Source organism: Gorilla gorilla, chromosome X, assembly GCF_029281585.2.
Source record: "Gorilla gorilla gorilla isolate KB3781 chromosome X, NHGRI_mGorGor1-v2.1_pri, whole genome shotgun sequence".
NCBI lineage: Eukaryota > Metazoa > Chordata > Mammalia > Primates > Hominidae > Gorilla > Gorilla gorilla.
The window spans coordinates 79,842,070-79,864,131 of NC_073247.2; the positions used below are offsets into that span (position 1 = coordinate 79,842,070).

Below are 22,062 nucleotides of genomic sequence, written 5' to 3' on the forward strand. Positions count from 1 at the left end.
TGTGCATGAATGTTCACAGCGGCATTATTTATAATAACCAAAAAATGAATACAATCCAAGTGTCCATCAACTGATCAATGGATAAATAAAATGTGCTACATCTATACAAAGGAATATTATTTGTCCATAAGAAAGAATGAAGTACTGATACATTCTACAATGTGGATGAACCTTGAAAATATTATGCTAAGAGTAAGACGCCACCCAAAAATGTCCACATATTCTGTAATTATATTTCTATGAAATGTTCAGAATAGGCAAATCTGTAGAGGCAGAAAGTAGATCAGTAACTGTCAGAGGTTGGGGGAGAAGTAAATTTAAAAGTATTGGGATTCTGGGATGATGAATATGTTCTGGAATAAGATAGTTGCACAGAATTTACTAAAAACCATTAAACTGTACACTTTAAAATGGTGCATTTTATGGTATGTGAATTATAGCTCAGTTTTTTAAAAAGTTAAAAATAAAAAATGTCTAGACTGGGTAACCTCATTGGAGATCTTCTGTCCCAAAGCCCTCATCACCACAGAGGGGCAAATTGAGGTCCAGAGAGGGGAAGTGACTAGCTCAAGTTATTCAGCAGGCTAGTAGCCAAGATTAAATTAGACCTTCTATCTACTGACACACAGTTCATTCATTTTTTGCACTCATTTATTAAGGAATTACTATATGCCTGGCACTGTGCTCATGCTTTGGATATAGTAAAAAAAACAAGTGGCCACTGGCATAGAGTTTATATTTGGGGAGACTGTAAATAAACAAATAAACCCATTCTGTAAAAATGAGACTATGGAACAACAGACAGGCATCCAATGTTCCCTTCCACTTTCTCCTGAATGCCAGCTCACCTCCTCTGTCAAAGAGTTGATCCCTTAACCTAAGTGATAATCTCTTCATCATTCCTTATACATCCACTCATTCATTCTTAGAATATTTACTAAATACATGATATGTATACCAGGAGTTGTTCTATGGCCTAGTAATCAAATAGATTTTACATTCTAATGGGAGAGAGAGATAATAAACATGTGAACAAACAGAAGCAGGGGATATGAGTTGCATAAAGCCATATAAAGGGATAGGGAGTGATTGGAGGAGGAGAAAGAACTATTTAAGTAGAATGTTAAGAAAAGGTCTCTATGAGAAGATAGCATTTAGTAGACACCTGAATGAAAGAGTGAGCCTTGTGAAGTTCTGGAGGAAGAATGTTTAGGGCCAAGAGAGTAGCAAATGCAAAGGCCCTTAGGTAAGTTTGACACAAGTAAGGACCTGCAAGAACAATGAGATTACAGTACAGAGCAAAAGAGACAGTGAGAGAGCAAAGTTCAGAAATGAAGGTCACAGAAATAAGCAACAGTCATATAATGAAGAATAAAATGCAAATTTTATTCTAGGTATGAAGGGAGATTACTGAAAATTTGGCACAGAGGGAATGATGTGATCTGATTTCCATTTTTTCATGGTTTCAATGGACACTTTTACTGTTTATTTAATGGATCATCAATTTCGTCTCCCTACCTACAAATGGAATTTCATCTTGTTTCCACGCTGAGTAGTGAAACAGTGACAAAGCTAATCAGGATAAGCTACATCAAAAGAGAACTAAGCTAACACAGCTCACTTTTTTTTAACAGGCAAAATATGCATATATGCATTCTAGAATGCACAATGGTTTAGTCACTAAGAAATTCAAATGGGATCTTGAAGAATGTAGGCAAATCCAGGGTGCAGTAAAGATGAGCTGAGATGCTGTGCAACTGTTTAAGGGTTCCTGGCACTGCATCTCTTGGCCACTAGCTGAATCTTGACATGGAAGGTTTTAGCTAATGCCAAGTGGAGATGCAGAAAATGCTAAGTTGACTTAGGGGCTGTGCACAGCAACTAAAAGGCAGGAAAGTACTAAATATTGCCGAGAGCATCCACCCCAGGAAGGACTTTACCGTCCAGGAGCTCTAAACTGGCACCACCCCTAGTGCTCACATGTCTGATTTTATCCTCTGTGTTCCATTTGGCACAGCAAGTGGCAGTGTTTCCACCACCTATGATGGTAATGCAGCCCCTAGAAGTGGCTTTCACCACCTCATCCATGAGGGCTTTGGTTCCCTGGGCAAAAGCTTCCCATTCAAATACCCCCACAGGACCATTCCACACAATCTGCTTAGCCCAAGTGACAGTCTCAGCATACTTCTTGCTGCTTTCAGGACCACAGTCCAAGCCCATTCAGCCAGCAGGTATGCCAGAAGCCACAGTGGCTTGGCCAGTCTTGGCATTCTCATCAAATTTCTCAGCAGTGACAAAGTCAATAGGCAAGGTAATCTTCACACCATTCTTCTCAGCTTGGGACATTAGGTCTTTGACAATCTTGGCTCCCTCTTCATCAAACAGAGAAGTGCCAGTCTCCATGTTGTTGAGCACCTTAAGGAAGGTAAAAGCCGTTCCACCACCAATAATCATCTCATTGACTTTGTCCAGCATATTATTGATCAGGTGGATCTTGTCTGCAAATTTAGCTCCACCCAGAATGGCCAGGAAGGGTCGCTATGGGCTCTCCAAGACCTTCACAAAGTAGTTCAGCTCCTTCTTCATCAAAAAACCACCAGCCTTCTGTGGCAGACTGACTCCTACCATGGAGCTGTGGGCCCTGTGAGCAGTGCCAAAAGCATCATTGACATACACATTCCCTAGCTTGGAAAGTGAAGCTCGGAAAGCTTCTACTTTGGCGGGCTCACTTTAACCTTGTTCCCAGAGTTTTCCCTTCCCTTCTTCTTCCACATGAAAGTGGAGGTTCTCCAGCAGGATGACAGACCCAGCAGCTGGGTTGGCACAGGCTTTCTCCACTTCTGGGCCTACACAGTCTTTCAAGAACAGAACATCCTTGCCCAGCAGAGATTTGAATTCTACAGCAAATGGCTCTAAGGAGTACTTGTCAGGCATAGGGACACCATCAGGCCGGCCTAGGTGGCTCATAAGGACTACTGACTTGGCTCCATTGTCCAAGCAGAATTTGATGCTTAAGACAGTAGCTTTAATCCTCTGGTTGTTTGTTATCTGGTTATTCTACACAGGAACATTGAAGTCCACTCTCATAATGACCTGCTGCCCTTTGACATCCGGTTTGTCCAATGTCAGCTTGTTAGAAAGCGACATTTTGGAAATGGAGAGAGGTCGATGATTCAGACAGTAAGGGAGCCGGCTGCTGATGTGTGCTTGGGAAGCTTGCAGAATCCTGATTTCCATATTTTAAAGGATGTGCTGTTACTGGCTGCCGGGGAGAATGAATTACAGGCAAGGAAGAAGGCAAGCAATGATACCAGGTAAGAGATAATAGTGGCTTACAGTGATAGAAGCAGTGGGCAGTAGTAGAAGTTAGCATATAATGTGCAGGTAGAGCTGACAAGAATTGCCAATGGATTCAATATGAAGGAAAAAGGGAAAGTAGTAACCAAGGATGATTCCAAAGTTCTTGACCTTAGCAACTGGATGACTGCTGCTGCCAATTACTTAGATGGAGGAGACCAGAGTAGGAGCAGGTTAAGAAAGAGTCAGGCATCAAGTTATGTTTTGCACAGTGTAAACTGAGATGCCCATGAGTCATCCAAGGAGAACTGTTGAGCAGGAAATTTGATATGACAAAAGAGGCAAGATATCAATCTTAGATAAATTTGGAAATCATCTTTAGCATTTAAATGATATGTAAAACCATGAAATTTAATGAGATCACACAGGAAAAGAACATGATCAGAGAATAGGACTAAGAAAAAAGCTCTGGGACCTTCTAACATGTAAAGTTGGGAAGAGAAGGAAAACCAGGAGAGAAGACTGAGATGGATTATCTGGTGAGATTAAAGGAAAATCTGGTATCCTGAGAGCCAGGTGAATAAAGTGTTTCAAGAAGGAGGAGTTAGCCAACTGTGTCAGATGCTACTCACAAACTGAGTATGATGAGAACAATGTTGTAGCTATTTGGTTTGGCCTCATGGAGATTATTGGCAAACCTGACAAAAATGGTCTTAGTGGAGTAGGAGGGCAGAGGCACATTTGGAATGGGTGTAGTCTCCACACTAGCAATTATTCCACTGAAGGCATTTATTTCTTCACTTATCTATGTCTCCATTTCTTCTGTGAGGGCAAGCAATGTATCTTAATTTCACCTAGCACAGTACCTGGCACATAGTAGTTATCCAATCCATGTTTGCTATATTTGAATTTAAAATTTCACAACATTCACCTTGCTCACCCATTTCAATATATTGGGGGCATAAATCTAAGAACACCTTGGATCCTGCACTGGCCTTATAGGGATCCTCCACATGGTAACTTCCTTTACAAGCTCATCACCATCCTATCTGCTGTCAAAGGCTTAATCCCCTCTCTGAGCACAAACTACAAACTGGCTGCTTTTAAGCTCAGGAGCCAGGAAAGGTCTACTTTTATAGAGAGAAAAATGGTCATGCCACCGCTTCTGCCCTTCGATATCCTCTTTGTGTCTAATCACCATTCAGAAGCTAAAGGTGAACCTCAGTACTGACCTTCGCTTTCATCCAGGGAAGAAGTATAGAAAACCGTCCTTTCTCGCAGTAAGCGCTTTGAAATCGTGATTGGTTTGTGCCTTCTTGCTGTCACCCGAGGCGGAGGCACTGGTGGTGCAGCGCTTTCCTCAGGTGGACCTAAATAGATCTGTGGAGAAAGAAGGAAGATATCTAGAGAATAATTAGATCAACTTTTTGTCTTCTGAATGCTACCCACCAGTTGATGCTTGCTGGCCTTATATCTAGAGTTTGTAACGTGAATACTAACATGACTCAAAGAATCAGAGATTTTCTTAATCACTGTAGCTACAGGTAAATGTTTAGGTATCTCCTACTACGCTCAAGGCACAGAACCTGGCACTTCTCAGTTTGGAAGAAAAAATGCCTATAAAAGATGGCATTAGTCCTGGATTTTCCATGTCCTTCCTGGGAGACCTTAGGCAAGTCACCTCACTTCTCTGAGCCTCGGCTTTCTCATCCATAACATAGGGACAGCATCACCTACTTCACAGAGTGTGGTAAGAAAGAAATTAAAGGAGCTGTCAAGGTGCCTTCTATGGGTGGGGGTGGGACACGGAAGGAGACTAAACACAATTACATGCCCATATGCCTTAAATAGTTCTGAAGGGATACCAAAGAATCTGATTACATTGTTTGTCTCAAGGTAGGACTAATGATTGGCTGGGGAATACACGGAGAACAACTGTGTTTTCCCTCCTATGTCACTTTGTTCTTTTATAATTTCATGCCATGGTACATTACCTGTTCAATAAAAAGTAAAATAAAAGTAAAAAGCAACAACACAGTGCCTTGGATGCTATAAGAAGTGCCGAAGGCATGCAGAAGGAGCTGTGATTAGAATTTTTATATAATGTCTCATGTGTACTTAAGGATTTTCCGGTCTCCATGGAGACCAACCTTTTAGCCCAAGTGCATACACTATGGGATGATACACATATGTGATGGAGAAAGGAGACCACTGTCTAGCCAGTGAGACTAACAAAATCAACCCCAGTGATTAGTGTAAAGAGAAATGTCAGAGCCCAATATCCCATCAGGCAAGGGTCAACACAGACTACACGGGCATGGAAATAACATGATTGAGAACACAAAGCAAGCCTGTGTAAAAGGTGGACAATGATAAGAAACAATGCATGAACAATCACAAGCCGTGAGTATATGCCTCATGATCGTAAGGAAGACAAAATGTAACTTAACAGCAAGCAGATTAATGTTGACGCCATATGGCTCTAGGTCATATTCCTAATTCCACCATCATTAGTAATAATAGTCTAAAGAGCTACCACTTTGTGAGCTCAAACACTGTAGTAGTTGTTACAAATATTCCTTGCTATTTTTCGAATACATGAGGTCGTTGCACTGACTGTTTCTTCCACCCAGACTGATCTTCCTCCAGATACCCATTCTTCTAGGATTCTAATCAAACATACTCTGCTCAGTAAGCCCTTCCAGGTCAATATATTTAAAGCAATGACATGCCTCCCTCTACGCAAGCATTCCTATCTTCCTTCCATTTTAATTTTTTTTCTCTTCAGCATTTCCTATCACTTTCTAACACAGAACACGTTTTACTTATTGATTTGGTTTGCTGTCTGTCTCCAAGCTAGATTTTACACAACACAGAAGCATGTCTGTCATGTTCACTGTTCTATCTCTACCACCTAGAAGAGGGACTGGAATTGCTGAGTCAAAAAACAAATACATTGGCAATTCTAATGTAAAAGGCCAAACTGTCACCTGAAAATACTACTACTATTAACAGCTACTAACTACTACTACTAAAATACTACTACAAACAGCTACTATCTTATTCCGGCCAAGATAGCGCACAGAAACTAGTTTTACTCATTTAGCCTGAAACTAGTAAAAACAAAACAAAACTAGGAAAAATACATGCAACAGTAGTTTTAAAGGCATTGGAAATCCAGCAGTGAAGGACAGTGAATGCCGAGAGACTGAAAAAAACAAATGAGGTCAGCCCTATGAGTTTCCCAGCTTAGAGTTTTGCAGGCTGCAGTGCAGGAAGGGGAACCCAAGTGGAACCCAGTAGTATCCCTACGTTGAGAAGATTGAATTGGGAGTATGGGAAAGACAAGGAAGTGAGAATTTGCAAGGCAAAGTGCCAGAGAGAAGATTTTGTACACTAAAATCTTCAAAATATTGCTGAGAAATATTAAGAAAATCTAGATAAACAGAGATATATTTTGTTTGCAGGTATAAAGACTCAATAGTGTTAAGATGTAAATTCTCACAAAATTGATCTACAGACTGAACACAACCCAAATACCAGTTAGCTTGTATGTAGACATTGACAAGCTGATTCAAAAATGTATAAGGACATGCAAAGAACCTACAATAGCCAAAACAATCTTGAAAAAGAAAAACAAAGTTGGAAAGCTAACACTACCTGATTTCAAGTCTTATTATAAAGCTACAACAATTAAGACAGTGTGGCACTGATGTCAAGATAGGTGAATAGATCAATGGAACAAAATAGAAAGCCCAGAAATAGACCCACATCTATACAGATAAATTTATTTATTTATTTTACAAAGGCAATTCAGTGGAGAAAGGACAGCAATGGTACTGGAACAATGTGATATACATAGGCAAAAAAAAAAAAAAAAAAAAAAAAAAACTTCAATTCGTATCTTATACCACAGAAGAAAACTAACTCAAAATGGGCTATAATCAAATTTAAAAGCTGAAACTATAAAATTTTGAGGAGAAAAATCTTTGTAATCTTAGGTTAGCCAAAGATATCTTAGATACAATGATTCATAAAATAATCAATAAACTGAACATCAAATTTGAAAACTCATGATTTTCTAAAAGACACTGTTAAGAATGAAAAGAAAAACCACAGACTGAGTTAAAATATTTGTAAATCATATGTCTGATAAAGAACTTGTATTATATATATATTATATAAAGGACTCCCAAAACTCAATAACTCAATAATAAGAAAACAAGTAAATCAGTTTTTAAAGAATAAGCAAAATATTTGAATAGACACCTTACCAAAGAAAACATACAAATGGCAAACATAAAAAAAGTTCAACATCATTAAGTCAATAGGGAAATGCATGCTAAAAACATGATGCGATGCCACTGAACACCTGTTAGAATGGTTGAAATTTTTTAAAGACTGACCATACCACATGTTGAAAAGAATATGGAGGAACTGGAACTTTCACTGCTGATGGGAATGTAAAATCATACAATGTCATAGTGAATTAAAAAAAAAAACCAAATGAAATAGATCATCTGAGTAGTCCTATAACCATTAAAAAATTTCAATTCATAGTTTAAAAACTTCCAAAGAAGAAATCTCTAGACCCAGAGAGTTTAACTGGAGGATTCCACCAAACATATACAGAATTAACATGAGTTTTACAGTCTCTTCCAGAAAGTACAATGATACAGTTACTTAAGAAAAATGTTTTACGTTTTCTTTAAAAATTAAATGTATAATTACTATGTGACTCAGTCATTTCTACTCCTTCATGTTTACTCAAGAAAAAAGAAAACATATAGTCGTACAGACTGTACACAAATGTTTGCAGCAGACCCAAACTGAAACAACCCAAATGTCCATTAACTAGTGAATAGACAACCAAATTTTGGTATATATGATGGAATACTACTCAGTACTAAAAAGGAATGAACTATTGACTCACTATAACAACTTAAATTAATCTCAGAATAATTATGCTGAACCAAAGAAGCCAGACCAAAAGAAAAGTATATACTGCATTATTCCATTTATACAAAACTTTAGGAAACACAAATTATACTAACAGAACTGATTAGTGGTTGCCTTAGGTGAAGAGTTTAGTGTGGGAGTGGCCTGGAGAGGGGAGGATTTTGAAGCGACCAGCCATTGAAAAGGACATACAAAGGAAAAGAAAATGAAATAGCTTGTGAACATAAAAATCAACTTCACTAATAATTATAAAACTACAATTCAAACAAGATATCACATTTTGCCTATTAGACTGATAAATTAAGAAAAATCGATATTGTCCTAAACTGACAAAGAAGTGGGTAAAAACAGTAACCTTTATAAGCTGTTATTGGGAGGGTGATTTGGTTTAGCCATATTGGGGGTCAATCTGGTAGTAGCAATCATGATTTTAAATAGGCATGCCCTCTGATCTCCCTACTTTTAAAACCCCTATTAAGCAGAAATCCTGACACATACACACACTGATATCTATGCAAGTTCCATGTACCAGAAAAAAAAATAAAACTACATAAATATCTATTAACATGGGAAAGTTACATAAATTGTGGTTCACTCACTGAGGAATATTACACAACTGTTAAAAGGTGGTGATGTAGATTTGTAAGAACTGAGGTGGAAAGATTAAATATTTTAAAGTAGCTTATGGAATAGTATATATAGTATGATGTCATTATTCAAAAATAGTTTTGTGTGTGTATGAATGCACTGTCCTTTGTCATTTATAATTGCAAAGAAAAGGGTCTAGAAGCATACACATTAAATTGTTAACAATCACAATCATAACCTCTAGGAAAGTGAATAGGATTACAGAGGAATGTCAAAAGATAATTCCTGTTTTAGTCTATACACTTCTATATTATTTAAATTTTTGTGCTGAATTTTAAGTTTAGTTTGATTTTCTAAAACATAATAAAAATGAAAACAAGGACATCCTCTAAAATATTTTTTATTGTTGTTTAAGAAAGAACCTAAATTGTAGGGATCTAACACACATGAGTTCAAACCCCAGCTCTATCACTTATGGCCTCTGTCATGTTAGGCAAGTCATTTAACCTCTCTGAGCCTCAGTTGTCTAATTTGCCAAAAGAAGATCATGTCTATGAGTATAGTTGTCATGATCAACTGATAAATGTACATGAGTATTTGTCTAGCTTAAATCCCCCTTCTCTCTCTCTCTCTCCAGGGCCCTTCCATTTGGTTTTGAATACAACCTCTTAACCGGGGCCAATTCTATTTTCCAGGGGACATTTCATGACATCTGTGAAAATATTTATTGTCACAACTGTGGAAGGGGGGTTGGCATCTAGTGGGGAAAGGTAAGGAATCCTGCTAAACATCCAACAATGCCCAGGGCAGTCCCCACAACAAGAATTATTGGCCCAAAATGTCAAAATAATACCAAGGCTGAAAAATGTTGGTCTAGAATAATGAAGAGAAATAACAAATGAGAATATACTTACTTAATGCAGATGGGATTCAAGAAAATTTTAACCCTGAACTAAACTTCTAAAAAAACATTTTGAAAACATTGAGTGGAGGAAAACAGAATACATATTTATTATGTTTATAGGCATCCATCCATGCATCTGTCCATCCAACAATCTCTTCCGATTGAACCCAAGTGAGTGTTATTAATGGAGATAAACGCATCATATATTATTTCCCTTTGCTCAGTTAGAAGACATCCTTGCTGAGGCATTCATAATATACCAGACCATAGACACCCTCCCTCACAGATGGCGTCACCTCATACTTCAGAGAAAAGGGAGGTCATTAGAAGTAAACTTCTTCGGCTGGGCGCGGTGGCTCATGTCTGTAATCTCAGCACTTTGGGAGGCTGAGGCAGGCGGATCCCTTGAGGCCAGGAGTTCAAGACAAGCCTGGCCAACATGGTGAAACCCTAGCTCTATTAATAGTACAAAAATTAGTCAGGCATGTTGCAGCATGCCTGTAATCTCAGCTACTCAGGAGGCTGAGGCAGGAGAATTGCTCAAATCTGGAAGGTGGAGGTTGCAGTGAGCCCAGATTGCACCACTGCACTCCATCCTGGACAACAGAGCAAGACTGTCTCTAAATAAATAAATAAATAAATAAATAAATAAATAAAGTAAACAACTTCAACTTTCTGTCCCCATACTGACAAACTCATTGACATCCACACTCATAAACCTACTTTATCTCTCCTCACTTTCTAAGGAGAATGCCTCTACCTACGCTCTGGATCCCATCTCATCTCTTCCTGTTTCTCAGGGACCTTCCTCCATCATTCATCTCCTTTCTTACAAAACTGTTTCTCAAAAGCATTTAAATGAACTTAAGTCTCTCCTATCCGAACCCAAGCTACTCCCCACTGCCATCACATTCATTTTCTTCTACACTTTCCAGACAGTTAAGTCTCCATTTCTTCATCCTCCAGTTGATCCTCAACCTTGTCTCTGCCCACATCACTCCTCTGTAACTGTTTTTACAATGATCACCACTGGCCTGCTGATTGCTGACTCCAACAGGTACTTTTCAATTTTTATTTTGACTGTGCTCCAACATTTAACACATTTAACCAATCCATTTCTAAAAATTCCTCTCTCTTTACCTTTCTGCTTCTCTGAACACTGTCGTCTCTTTCACTGGCTGTCTCTGAAATTTAATGTTCTCCAGGATTATGTCCTCAACCTTCTAATGATCTCACTTGTCTGCACTCATTCGCTTTCTCAACCGTGTCATCCACTCACATGGCTTGCACTACCAAGTTTCTCTACTGGTTTCTATACCAATATATCTAACTAACTGCTCAATGTTGCCTTCTGGATATCCCAGAGGTATCTCAAATTCAACATTTCTAGAATTAAACACTGTCGTCCCTTAAAATTTTTTATTATCTAAAACAATGCCAATGTCCAAGCCACAAATCTGGACATTATTATCTTAAAATCCTCCCCCTCTCTCACATCCCACATCCATTTAGTCACCAAGTTCTATCAATTATACTTCCTTAATGTCTCTTAATCTGTCCCCTCTGCTCACTACCACTGACTTGGTTGAGTCTCATCATGTCTCTCTATGATTATAATAGTCTCCTAATTGTTCCTTCTGTCTCCAGCCACTCCTGCCTTTAATCTGTCTACCCAAGTGCAGGTAGAGTGATCTTTCTCAACTCTAATCTAATTGTGTTACTCCACTGCTTAAAATGTTTCAATGACTCTTCACTGTCTTCGGGACAAAGGCCAAATTCCTTAGTTAGCACACAAGGTACTCAATAATCTGGCCACAGCCTGAAATCTCCAGCCCCATCTTCCACTATTCCCCTACATTCACCCTCCACTATAGCCATGCTGAATTATTAAAGTTCTTTAGTCTCTTAGTTATTTAGTTCTTTGGTTATTTTATGGAACTTAATTTCTCTGGTATCTCATTCCTGTATGTATCCAGAGTGATCTATACACAGAACACTTTCACTCTTACCCTTTATGGAAGAGACTGCTAATTGCTTACTGGTACCCACCTTCCCCTTCTTACTTTTACAATGGAAGTCACTGAATGGTAGCTGGGCACCCATGCCTACCTTTCTTAGTCTCCCTTGCAGCTAGGTAAGGACATGTGATTAAGTTTTAGATAACAGAATACAAGTAGAAATAATGTATGAAAGCCTCTGGGTCATGCTTTTATGAAGAAGCTGTCTGTATTACATTCTGTCTTTTTTTCCCTTTCTCTCTGGCTAGTAAATGGGGACAAATGGAATAGCTATCTAGGATCAAGAAACTGAAGCCAAGTGGTGAGGATGGCAGAAGTATGTCATTGATCTTGGACTATTCACTGCTAGACTTTTATGTGAGAGAAAAATGAACTCCTCTCCATCATATTTAAGCCAAATAATTTGCAGTCCTCTGTTGTAGGAGGACTTTTCTCACAGAAGGTTAATTAATTAATCTACTCCTCTGATTTTCAGGACTCACGTCATGCATTACCCACTGTATGAAGACTTCCCTGATTCCCAATAGAGAGGTAAGTTCCCTTTCCGTGGGCTCCCACAGCATCCAATGCACATCTTCACCACAGTCTTTATTACACTGCATCCTGAGTGTTAGTTCGTTCCAGATACCCCCCAGTCCCATAACTTTTCTGACAGCAGAGATTTTTTTTCGTGATTCCTCTCTAGAGACTAGGGCTGAGTAGGGCACGAGGCAAGATAAAGCAGCTCAATGATAGTTTTTAAAATGAATGGATGAATTTTGGCTACCAGGCCCTTTAGAGCATATTAAATAATAGAACTTTTTTTTTCATTTATTCCTTCACCAACTATAATTGGGAAGAGAGAGTACAAAATAGAGGTGAGAGAGTACAAAGTAGAGGTCAAAGAGTCAGGACAGAGTCAGAGTCAGTTGTGTTGGAGCTTTGCTATGTAACCAGGGGCAAGAAACTTAAAACTATATGAATCTCAAGCTTGAAGCTCAGTTTGCACTTTGAAAATGTCAGCTGCAAAATGAGAATAGTGATACCATCTACCTCACAGGGTTGTTGTGATGGTTGAATGAGGTAACATACAGACATACCTAGGAGATAGTGTGGATTTGGTTCCAGACCACCAGAATAAAATATGTATCACAATAAACTGAGCCACACAATTTTTTCTGGTTTCATGGTGCTTATACTATACTGTAGTCTAGTAAGTGTGCAATAGCATGATTCCTAAAAATACGGTGTACATCCCTTCATTAAAAATAATTTATTGCTAAAAAATGCTGACAATCACCAGAGCCTTTGGCAAATCATACCCTTTTTTGCTGGTGGAGGGTCTTGCTTCTATGTTGATGACTGCTGATTGATCAGGATGGTGCTTACTGAAGGCTGGAGTGGCTATGGCAATTTCTTAAAAGAAGACAACAATGAAGTTAGCTGCATCAACTGACTCTTCCTTTCACAAAAAAAAATTTCTCTGTAGCATGCCATGCTGTTTGATAGCATTTTACCCTCAGAACTTCTTTCAAAATTGGAGTCGCTCCTCTCAAACCCAGCCACTGCTTTAGTAAACCAAGTTTATGCAATATTCTAAATCCTTGGTTATCATTTCCACAATGTTCACAGCATCTTCACCAGGAGTAGATTCCACCTCAAGAAACCATTTTCTTTGCTCATCCATAAAAAGTAACTTCTCATCCACTGAACTTTTATCCTGAGATGGCAGCAATTCAGTCACGTCTTCAGGCTCCACTTCTAATTCTAGTTCTCTTGCTATTTCTATCACATCTACAGTTACTTCCTCCACTGAAGGCTTAAGCTCCTCAAAGTCAGCCATGAAGGTTGAAATTAACTTTTTCAAACCTCTGTTATTTTGTTGATATTCTGACCTCCTCTCATAAATGATTAATATTCTTAATGACATCTAGATTGGTGAATGCTTTCCAGAAGGTTTTAAATTTACTTTGCCCAGATTCATCAGAGGAATCACTATCTATGGGATCTAAATCCTGATGAAATCTACTTCTTAAATAATAAGACTGGAAAGTTACTTTATTCCTTGATCCATGGGCTGCAGAATGGATGTTGTATTAGTAGGCATGGAAACAACATTCATTAATCTCCTTGCACATCTCCATCAGAGCTGCTGGGTGATTAGTACATTGTTAATGGGCAGTGATATTTTGAAAGAGAGCTCTTCTTTTGAGCAGTAGATCTCAAGAGTGGGCTTAAAATATTCAGTAAAACATTCTGTAGACAGATGTGTTGTCACTTAGGCTTTGTTGTTCCATATATGGAGCATGGGCAGAGTAGATTTTGCATAATTCTTAAGGGCCCTAGGATTTACAGAATGGTCAATGAACCTTGGCTTCACCAGCTGCATTAGCCCTTAATGAAAAGAGTCAGCCTGTCCTGTGAAACTTTGAACCCAGGCATTGACTTCTTTGCAGCTATGAAAGTCCTACATGGCATCTTCTTCCAATAGAAGGCTATTTCATGTACACTGAAAATGTGTTTTTTAGTGTTGCCACCTTCATCAATGATCTTAGCTGCATTTTCTGGATAACTTGGTACAGCTTTTACATCAGCACTTGTCGCTTCACCTTGCACTTTTATGTCATGGAACTGGTTTATTTCCTTAAACATCATGAACCAACCTCTGCTAGTTTCAAACTTTTCTTTTGCAGCTTCCTTACTTCCTCAGCCTTCACAGATTGAAGAGTTACAGCCTTCCTGTGGATTAGGCTTTGGCTTAAGGGAATGTTGTGGCTGGTTTGATTTTCTATCCAGACCACTAAAAGTTTCTCCCTATGAGCAATAAGGCTATTTTGGTTTCTTATCATTTGTGTGTTCACTGGAGTAGCACTTTTAATTTTCTTCAAGAATTTTTCCTTTGTATTTACAACTTGGCTAACTGTTTGGCACAAGAGGCCTAGCTTTCAGCCTATCTCAGCTTTCAACATGCCTTCCTCACTAAGCTTAATCATTTCTAGCTTTTGAGTTAACATGAGAGACATGCAACTCCTTCTTTCACTTGCATACTTAGAGGCCTTTGTCGGGTTTTTAATTGGCCTAATTCCAATATTGTTGTGTCTCAGGGAATAGGGAAGCATGAGAGGGAGAGGGATGAGGAATGGCTGATCAGCGGAGCAGTCAGAACATACGACATTTATTTATTAAGTTTGCTATCTTGTCTGGGTGTAGTTCATGGAGCCGCAAAACAATTACATAGTAACATCAAAGATCACTGACCGCATATCACCACAACAGATGTAAGAAGGAAAAAAAAGTTTGAAATACTGCAAGAATTTTCCTAATGTAACACAGAGACAAGAAGTGAGCCCATGCTGTTGGACAAATGGCTCTGATAGACTTGCTCAAAACAGGATTGCCACCAACATTCAAATTGTTTTTAAAAATAAAATATTTGCAAAGAGCAATAAAGTAAAGCACAATAAAGCAAGGTATACCTGATGTAAAGAACCTAGCCTGGAACATACTGAGCACCCAGTACATGGTAGTTATTGCAATTATTATGAACCCTAAAAAGAACTTAAACCTATGTTTCCTTAGAGAAAGAGAAAACACAAGACACACAAAGAGGTGGGGAGGGGGGAAGGAGAGAGCGGAGAGGGAGGAAGGGAGGGAGAGAGAGTGAAAGAGGGGGACAGGGAGAGGGAGAGGAGAGTGATGGAGAAAGGGAGGGAGGAACAGAGAAATTTTCAGACCGGAGCAATAGGGAGTGAAGCAGTTACATGCTATGCAAATCAGGTGATATGAACTTAATTGCTCTTCAAGCTCTCTGTCAGATTAAATGATCTTATTTCCCTGCTCCAATTATAAAAATTATTCACTTCTCATTGAAAAAAAAAACCCTGCCTCACAGGTTGTGCTTCTTCAAGAAGCTGCCCAGGCCTTAAGATAGATATGGGCTCACTGACTTCTACGATTTATAATGAGAGCTGACAATTCCACCTGGACAGGGTGTTGTCCACATGCCCTGTCTCCTGAAAATATACTGAAAGGCTCATTGGTAAGGAGCTGGTTGAGAGCAGTTTTGCCAATGTGGCAGTAGGCAGAGCTCAGAGAAGGTGCTTGGTAGGCTTAAAACCACACTCTCTTTAAGTGAGAAAAGTCTAGAAAAGCAAAGGGGAAACTTCCTGTTGTGTGTCTTCTCTAAAATTAAAATGTGGCCTGAATAACCCTGCAGTCATCACGGATTGCAACATCCTTCCCAAAGCTGGCCTACAGATGCAAACATTCAAGCCAAACTTTAATGTGGAAATATTGGCAATTGCTGTAGTAAGAAGAATCCACTTACCTCTTTTTCTGGTCTGTGGCCCTCCAAAGGCCTCACTTCAAAACTCTTTTTTAACAATGGGCATTAACCTGTGTGTTACTGCTATTCCTTTTGGGAAGAGAAATGGAGCAGATTGTCATCCTTGCTCCCAGACACTCTGGTTTCTTTGCTGTTCAACATGCCAAGCACACTGCTGTCTTGGGCCTTTGTACTAGGTTTTCCCTATTCATGGAATTGCTCTTCCCAAAGATATCTACCATACCTTGTACCCTTACTTTATTCAGTTCTCTGCCTAAATAACACATTAACAGTAGCCTTGTCTGACCATCTTCCATAAAGGAACAACCCACTACCTTGCTTTACTTTTTCTTCAGAGCACTTGCCACCACCTGATGTATTGTTTATCTCCAGCAGAACATAAGACCCACAAAAAAGGGCCTTTGTTTTGTTTGTATCCCCAGAGCCTAGAACTTCACCTGTCCATAGTAAGCACTTAGTAAGTATTCATTGAATGAAGGGGTGACATTGGTACCTTAAAAACAGGATTATAAACTACAGATATAACTAGTGGAATTGGGAAGGGCAACTTGCGGAAAACTCCACAGTTTCTATTAAGAAAGGAGGAAGGAAAGAGAATATGGGCCCAAGATCTCTTAACTCACTGTTGGCAGTCCAATATTAATGAGAAAACTTTCAGAGCTGACAAGGGAGTTAGAATAGGTCCAAGAAAAGAAACCTAGCAAGCTCTACCTAATGCCCCAGTGGCTTCTTGTGTATCCATGAAAGGACTTATTCTAAGCAGGTTCTGAGAACGGAATAACAACCTACCCTTTTACAATAGCAGAAATAAAACCAGGCATGGTGGCTCAAGCCTGTAACCCCAGCACTTTGGGAGGCTGAGGCGGGAGGATCACATGAGGTCGGGAGTTCAAGACGAGCTTGGCCAACACGGTGAAACCCTGTCTCTACCAAAAATACAAAAATTAGCCGGGAGTGGTGGTGCACACCCATAATCCTGGCTACTTGGGAGGCTGAGGCAGGAGAATCGCTTAAACCTGGGAGATGGAGACTGCAGTGAGCTTAGATCACGCCACTGCACTCCAAACTGGGCGGCAGAAGTGGAGACTCTGTCTCCAAAAAAAAAAAAAAAGCAGAAATAAATCCTAAAAGAATGGGAAACTCATAGCATATGGAGACTTTCTAAAGGGCCAAATACTAGGTGGCACAGGATGCAAAACCAGTTCCTATGCATCTCATGCAATCATTGTGAAAAGGTAGTGACAGCAGTAATAGAAGGTGGAAATGGTAGTACTAGCTGCTGACCCAGAAGACTGACTAAAATGGCTTTGATGGAATAAACTTTTTCCAAGATCAAGCCATGGGTCAGAGTTAGTTTTAATGGTCAACTCTTCTACAATGTTTACTACATGTCAGGCACATGTCTAAGTGTTTTATGTATATCAACTCATTTATTGAGTGTTCACAAGTTCCTTTCTCTGAACACAAATTCCTTTCTCTGCAAAGACAACCTGGGCTTGAAGGACATGATTGATCAACTAGCACATTAGGGTAACCACAAAATAAATCCCTCTATCTACCTCTTTCCACAGGATTAAGGGAGGAAAGAATAATTAGAAAGCTGAATGAATGGAACGTTGAGAAAATTATCACTAGAACTTGACAGGGTATAGGCCTTCATTTTCCCTTCTCTGGACACTGTAGTGGTTCTTCTGTAGCTGAAAAATTAAGTAGGAATTCCTAACTCATAGACAGACTAGATCAACTCACTGGGGAGAAGACTAGAAAGAGGATGTGAGGCCAAAGGCTTGGCTGGGAATAAAGAATGTGCATTGTCCAAGGCCACCTGATAGTAAGAAGCAGGGCTATGATATGAACTCAGAAGTGTCTGACTTCAAGGCTAACACTCTTTCCACTATAAACCATAGAAGGAAACATTTTAAGTTTAAAAATAACTCCTCGGGCAGAAACAGTATCAGGCAGAACTTATTTTCCCACCCTCCAAAACTCCAGAAAAAGGACAGACTGATTTGGCTTTCTGTGGACTGGTTAAGAACAATTAGGGCTTCATGGTCTCTGACAGTGACTTCAGAAAAAAATCCCAGGTGGCCAAAGTAGAGTCTGGGGGCAAACCAGTGCTTATTTGTTTTCTCGGCATATGGTTGGCACTGAGTGCCATTCTAAAGGCCTGGTCTAAGAGAACTCAATATCCGAGGAATATTATTTCATTCTGATGGGCCTTGGCTGTTGTTTTGGGTTGTATTCAGGAAGGAGCCCAACTCCTGGAATCCCTCTCCTGAAGGCTTCTGGGAACTAAATCTGGATAATTTGCGGGCTTTGAGACACTGCCAGGAGAGCGATCACCTCCATTGGGAAGAGGGTTAATGAACTGCTTGCCTGAGTTTGGTCACATATTAACCCCCTTACGGATTCTTCTCTGTCATGTCTTTAGGTGTGAAAGAGAGAAGAAATTTAATATAAGATGGTCATTTCCAATTGCCAAAGGCCAAGAGATCCAGACCCATTCTAACTCTTGGAAATCTTGGCAGAAATGAGCAACTATCCAGATTCTTTCCAGATGTCGCTTCAGGGCTGCAAATATCAGATTGTACAAAAAAACATTTTGCCTTTCTATAAATCAAAGCTACAAGACTTGGCCCTGATGAATCCCAGCTTTCCAACTGAGTCTCCATTTACACTCTGGCTAAGGCTATGTTGAGCTTTCTGGGTTCTGGTTATATTAGCAAAAACCACACTCTTAACTACACTAGAAACAAAGGTGGCAAAAGGGTCAAAAGTAATGAGCTCTTAGCATTTGGCACAGACCACATTAAACATCAAGTGTGTCACCGAGTTTGCTTAGAGTATGTAGAGAACTTTGAAAGTATCACGTCTGTTGTTACCAAGAGCCAGCTTTTTATAAAAGGGCTGTCACTAAGGCTGTCTTTGGTCTCAGCAACACATAGTCTTTAAGGCCTTTTTAGATGTAACATTCTAGAATCCTGTCTAGTCCTACTCATCCAATATACTTATGGGAAAATCGATGTCCAAAGAGGGGGAAGTGACTTGCCCAAGGCCCCAAAGCTAGTAGGTGGTAGAACTGAGACTAGAATCCAAGAGTTCTAATGCCCAATCGGGTGTCATTTCCCCTAAAAACCAGTACCTCCTGTCTGAAACAGCTGTAGACTTCCACTGATTATATCTAACCGGTCTGTAATCCGTGTTCTAATTGTCTGTCCATTCCCCTTCCCAGTTGTCTTGGGAAGAAAATATCAAGGGAGAGAGAAGATAAAGTCAGATCCTGTTAAGGACATCTCTATCTACTCAGCATGGATTGTGAGTTTTCTACTAAGAACGAGATGGCAGATTCCAAGTGCAGTTTCTTTTTAGATCAACTTAAGATGCTTTTAGGTTGGGAAATTAAAGGGTTTCTCTATCATTTAACAACCATAAACAATGGTGTAACAGCTACTAAGAAAAGCCTCTTTTGACTACAAAGACTTAGTAGATACCAAGGTATTAATAAAAGTATTAGGAGGGAATGCCACCACAAAGACAGAGCTCATCTCCTGTCAATACAGCAAAGGGGTGGTGGTATAGGGCAGGGGCAAGTACTAAAATTTAGTGGCCAATGTACTATGTACAAAGTACTTGAAACATTTATCTCATTGACTTCTCCCAAAAACTCTATGAAGTAGGTCTAATTATTGGTATCATTTTTTTTTTTAATGAGGGAAACAAGGCTCAGGGGGGTAAACTGGCTTGTTTAGATGACCACCCAGCTAGTAAAGGATAAAGTTGGGATGTAATCCCTGGGCTGTCTAGTTTAAAGCTATTTTTCCATTCTTTCCATTATTCTCACTCTAGGGATATCTGAAGAGCTCACAGAGGTAGCCTGGACATTTTCAGAGTTCTTGGTAAGGAGTCTTAATCTAAGAAAGTAGCAATGACCCAGTTTTCAGTCTCCAAATCTCAGAGCAAAGAAAAAGTCCGCCCGATCTCTCATTGCTCCTCAATTGATTCCTGTTTTCTGAAATTCCTATTGGCCTATCACCAGACTGCTGAAGCTCAGTCTGCTTTAAGTCTAGCTGCCAAAGTACACCTATCTGGCCCTCTGGCACACTGGCCCCAGTCTTACTGTATTATCTAGACCCTGGTGTTCCAACCTGAGACCTCAGGCCACTCAAAGGAGAACAGCAAAGGAAAAAATATACGATACAAGAAAATCGCTGGCCATTGAGGGGAATGGACAATATGACTTTGGAGATATTTTCGATTCTCAAAAATCTCTGATTCTATATTCTTCCCCACCCACACACACTAGAAGTCTCCAAAAAGAAAATAAAAACAGATATTTGATTTTGATAGTCCATAGAAACTTAACCTCTGTAGACCTCAGTTTACCTGTAAGTAAATACTACATAAAGTTGTGAGAAATCGAGGAGATGCTTTGTGTCAAATGTATAGCACCATGTCTGACACACAGCAAGCTGTCAAAAAATGCTATCATTTTTACTGTGATTATTATTATTACAGCCCCAGCTAGAGAGAGAAAAAGGGAAGGAGTGGATATTTTCACCTCATTCTGAATCATCGGCATAATTCCCAGAATCAAAAGGGGAATCTTTTCTGCTCTCTGAACATTGGCGCAAACCTCAGATCACAACTGCATCCTACATTTATCACCCTATCTCATTGGGTTCAGACATGCTTATTCACCTCAAACAGGGCCTGACTTCACTTCAAAGCTATAAGTAACTGGGCATTTGAAGAATGTGTGAAGACCTCCAATTAGCCAAGGTGGAAAACTTGAAGTTACGTTTTCAAAGATTCATTGTAACTAATAAATACATCTGAAATCTCCAAATCTTAATAATTCTCTGCTCAAAGATATTTTTTCTCCAGGTTACATTTTGATCTTAATATTCAAACTTAAAGATATTTTTTCTCCAGATTCAATTGAGAATGTTTGCCAAATTCCAAGCTAAATACATATTAGATTCACATGTACAGACTAATGAAAATATCCTTACATGTACAGATAATAAAAATGTTATTTTCAATAACTTTTAGCTTAACCTTATCATTTCAGAAATTAAATGTGAAGTAGAGTCTTGGCTTAATTAGATTCTCTCTCTTTACACATACCGACGCCCACCCCCCACCAAGTGTGTGTGTGTGTGTGTGTGTGTGTGTGTGTGTGTGTGTGTGTGTGTAGGTAGGTAGATATAGAGATACATTCTAAAATACAAGTGTATAAAATATAAATCTATACAGTAAAATCTATAAAGTACAACTATATATTTACATTTACTTATATTTTAAAATATCTATCTATCTATCTTATTCCAGAAATCAGTTGGAGGGACACATTCATCTGTTCTCTTGCTACCCTCTGGTGGCAGACTGAAATTCACAAACACCACCTTTTAGAGAAAGGAGAGACAGACCAGGACTGGAAGGGTCTGTTTCCTCTAGGTTGCTAGACTGGGTGTCTGAAAAGTATATAAATCAGAGCCATTTCTTAACAGGGTCTCTTGTTTGCCTTCTCAAATCCATTACATTGCTACGACATGGGCTTTTTTCCTGGATGAGGTCCCATTTGGCCATTTGGGAACATAGGCAACACTGGAGTTCCCACAAACTCCACACTGAGAATAACCCAGCTTTCTCCGGCCAGTTTATAGGAAGAACTGCCTTCAACCATCCATGTCTGCAGAAAAGACCATACCATTCAGTCTTCCATTTCCCTGAACCATATATCTTAAGCAGTAAGACTAAAATCCATTTTGACATACACCGATAATAGATTTTCTAATTATCTCAAAAATAATCAACTATTCTCTCAGAAAACTATACTTAACACAGTTAGGCAAGATCCTTCCTGTATGATTAAAAAGCAGATGCCCACCCACTAAAAAGGAAAGACTGGAAATAAGGAGGGAACTCAAGAGTAGCTAGAATAGCTAAGTCATCATCAATGATGCAAAGAA

At 39.3% G+C, this 22,062-nt stretch overlaps 1 protein-coding gene and 1 pseudogene across 4 annotated transcripts in view; both read right to left on the minus strand.

Moving 5' to 3' along the window:
• Nucleotides 1–22,062, minus strand: part of OPHN1 (oligophrenin 1) — a 389,158-nt gene that overhangs the window by 25,409 nt on the left and 341,687 nt on the right. For all 4 annotated transcript variants that reach the window (XM_063703080.1, XM_063703079.1, XM_063703078.1 and 1 more), the window contains exon 20: nt 4,530–4,677. In XM_063703080.1, the coding sequence (XP_063559150.1) occupies nt 4,530–4,677 (148 nt within the window). The remainder of the gene's footprint in view (nt 1–4,529; nt 4,678–22,062) is intronic.
• LOC101144365 (phosphoglycerate kinase 1-like) lies at nt 1,620–3,512 on the minus strand (annotated as a pseudogene).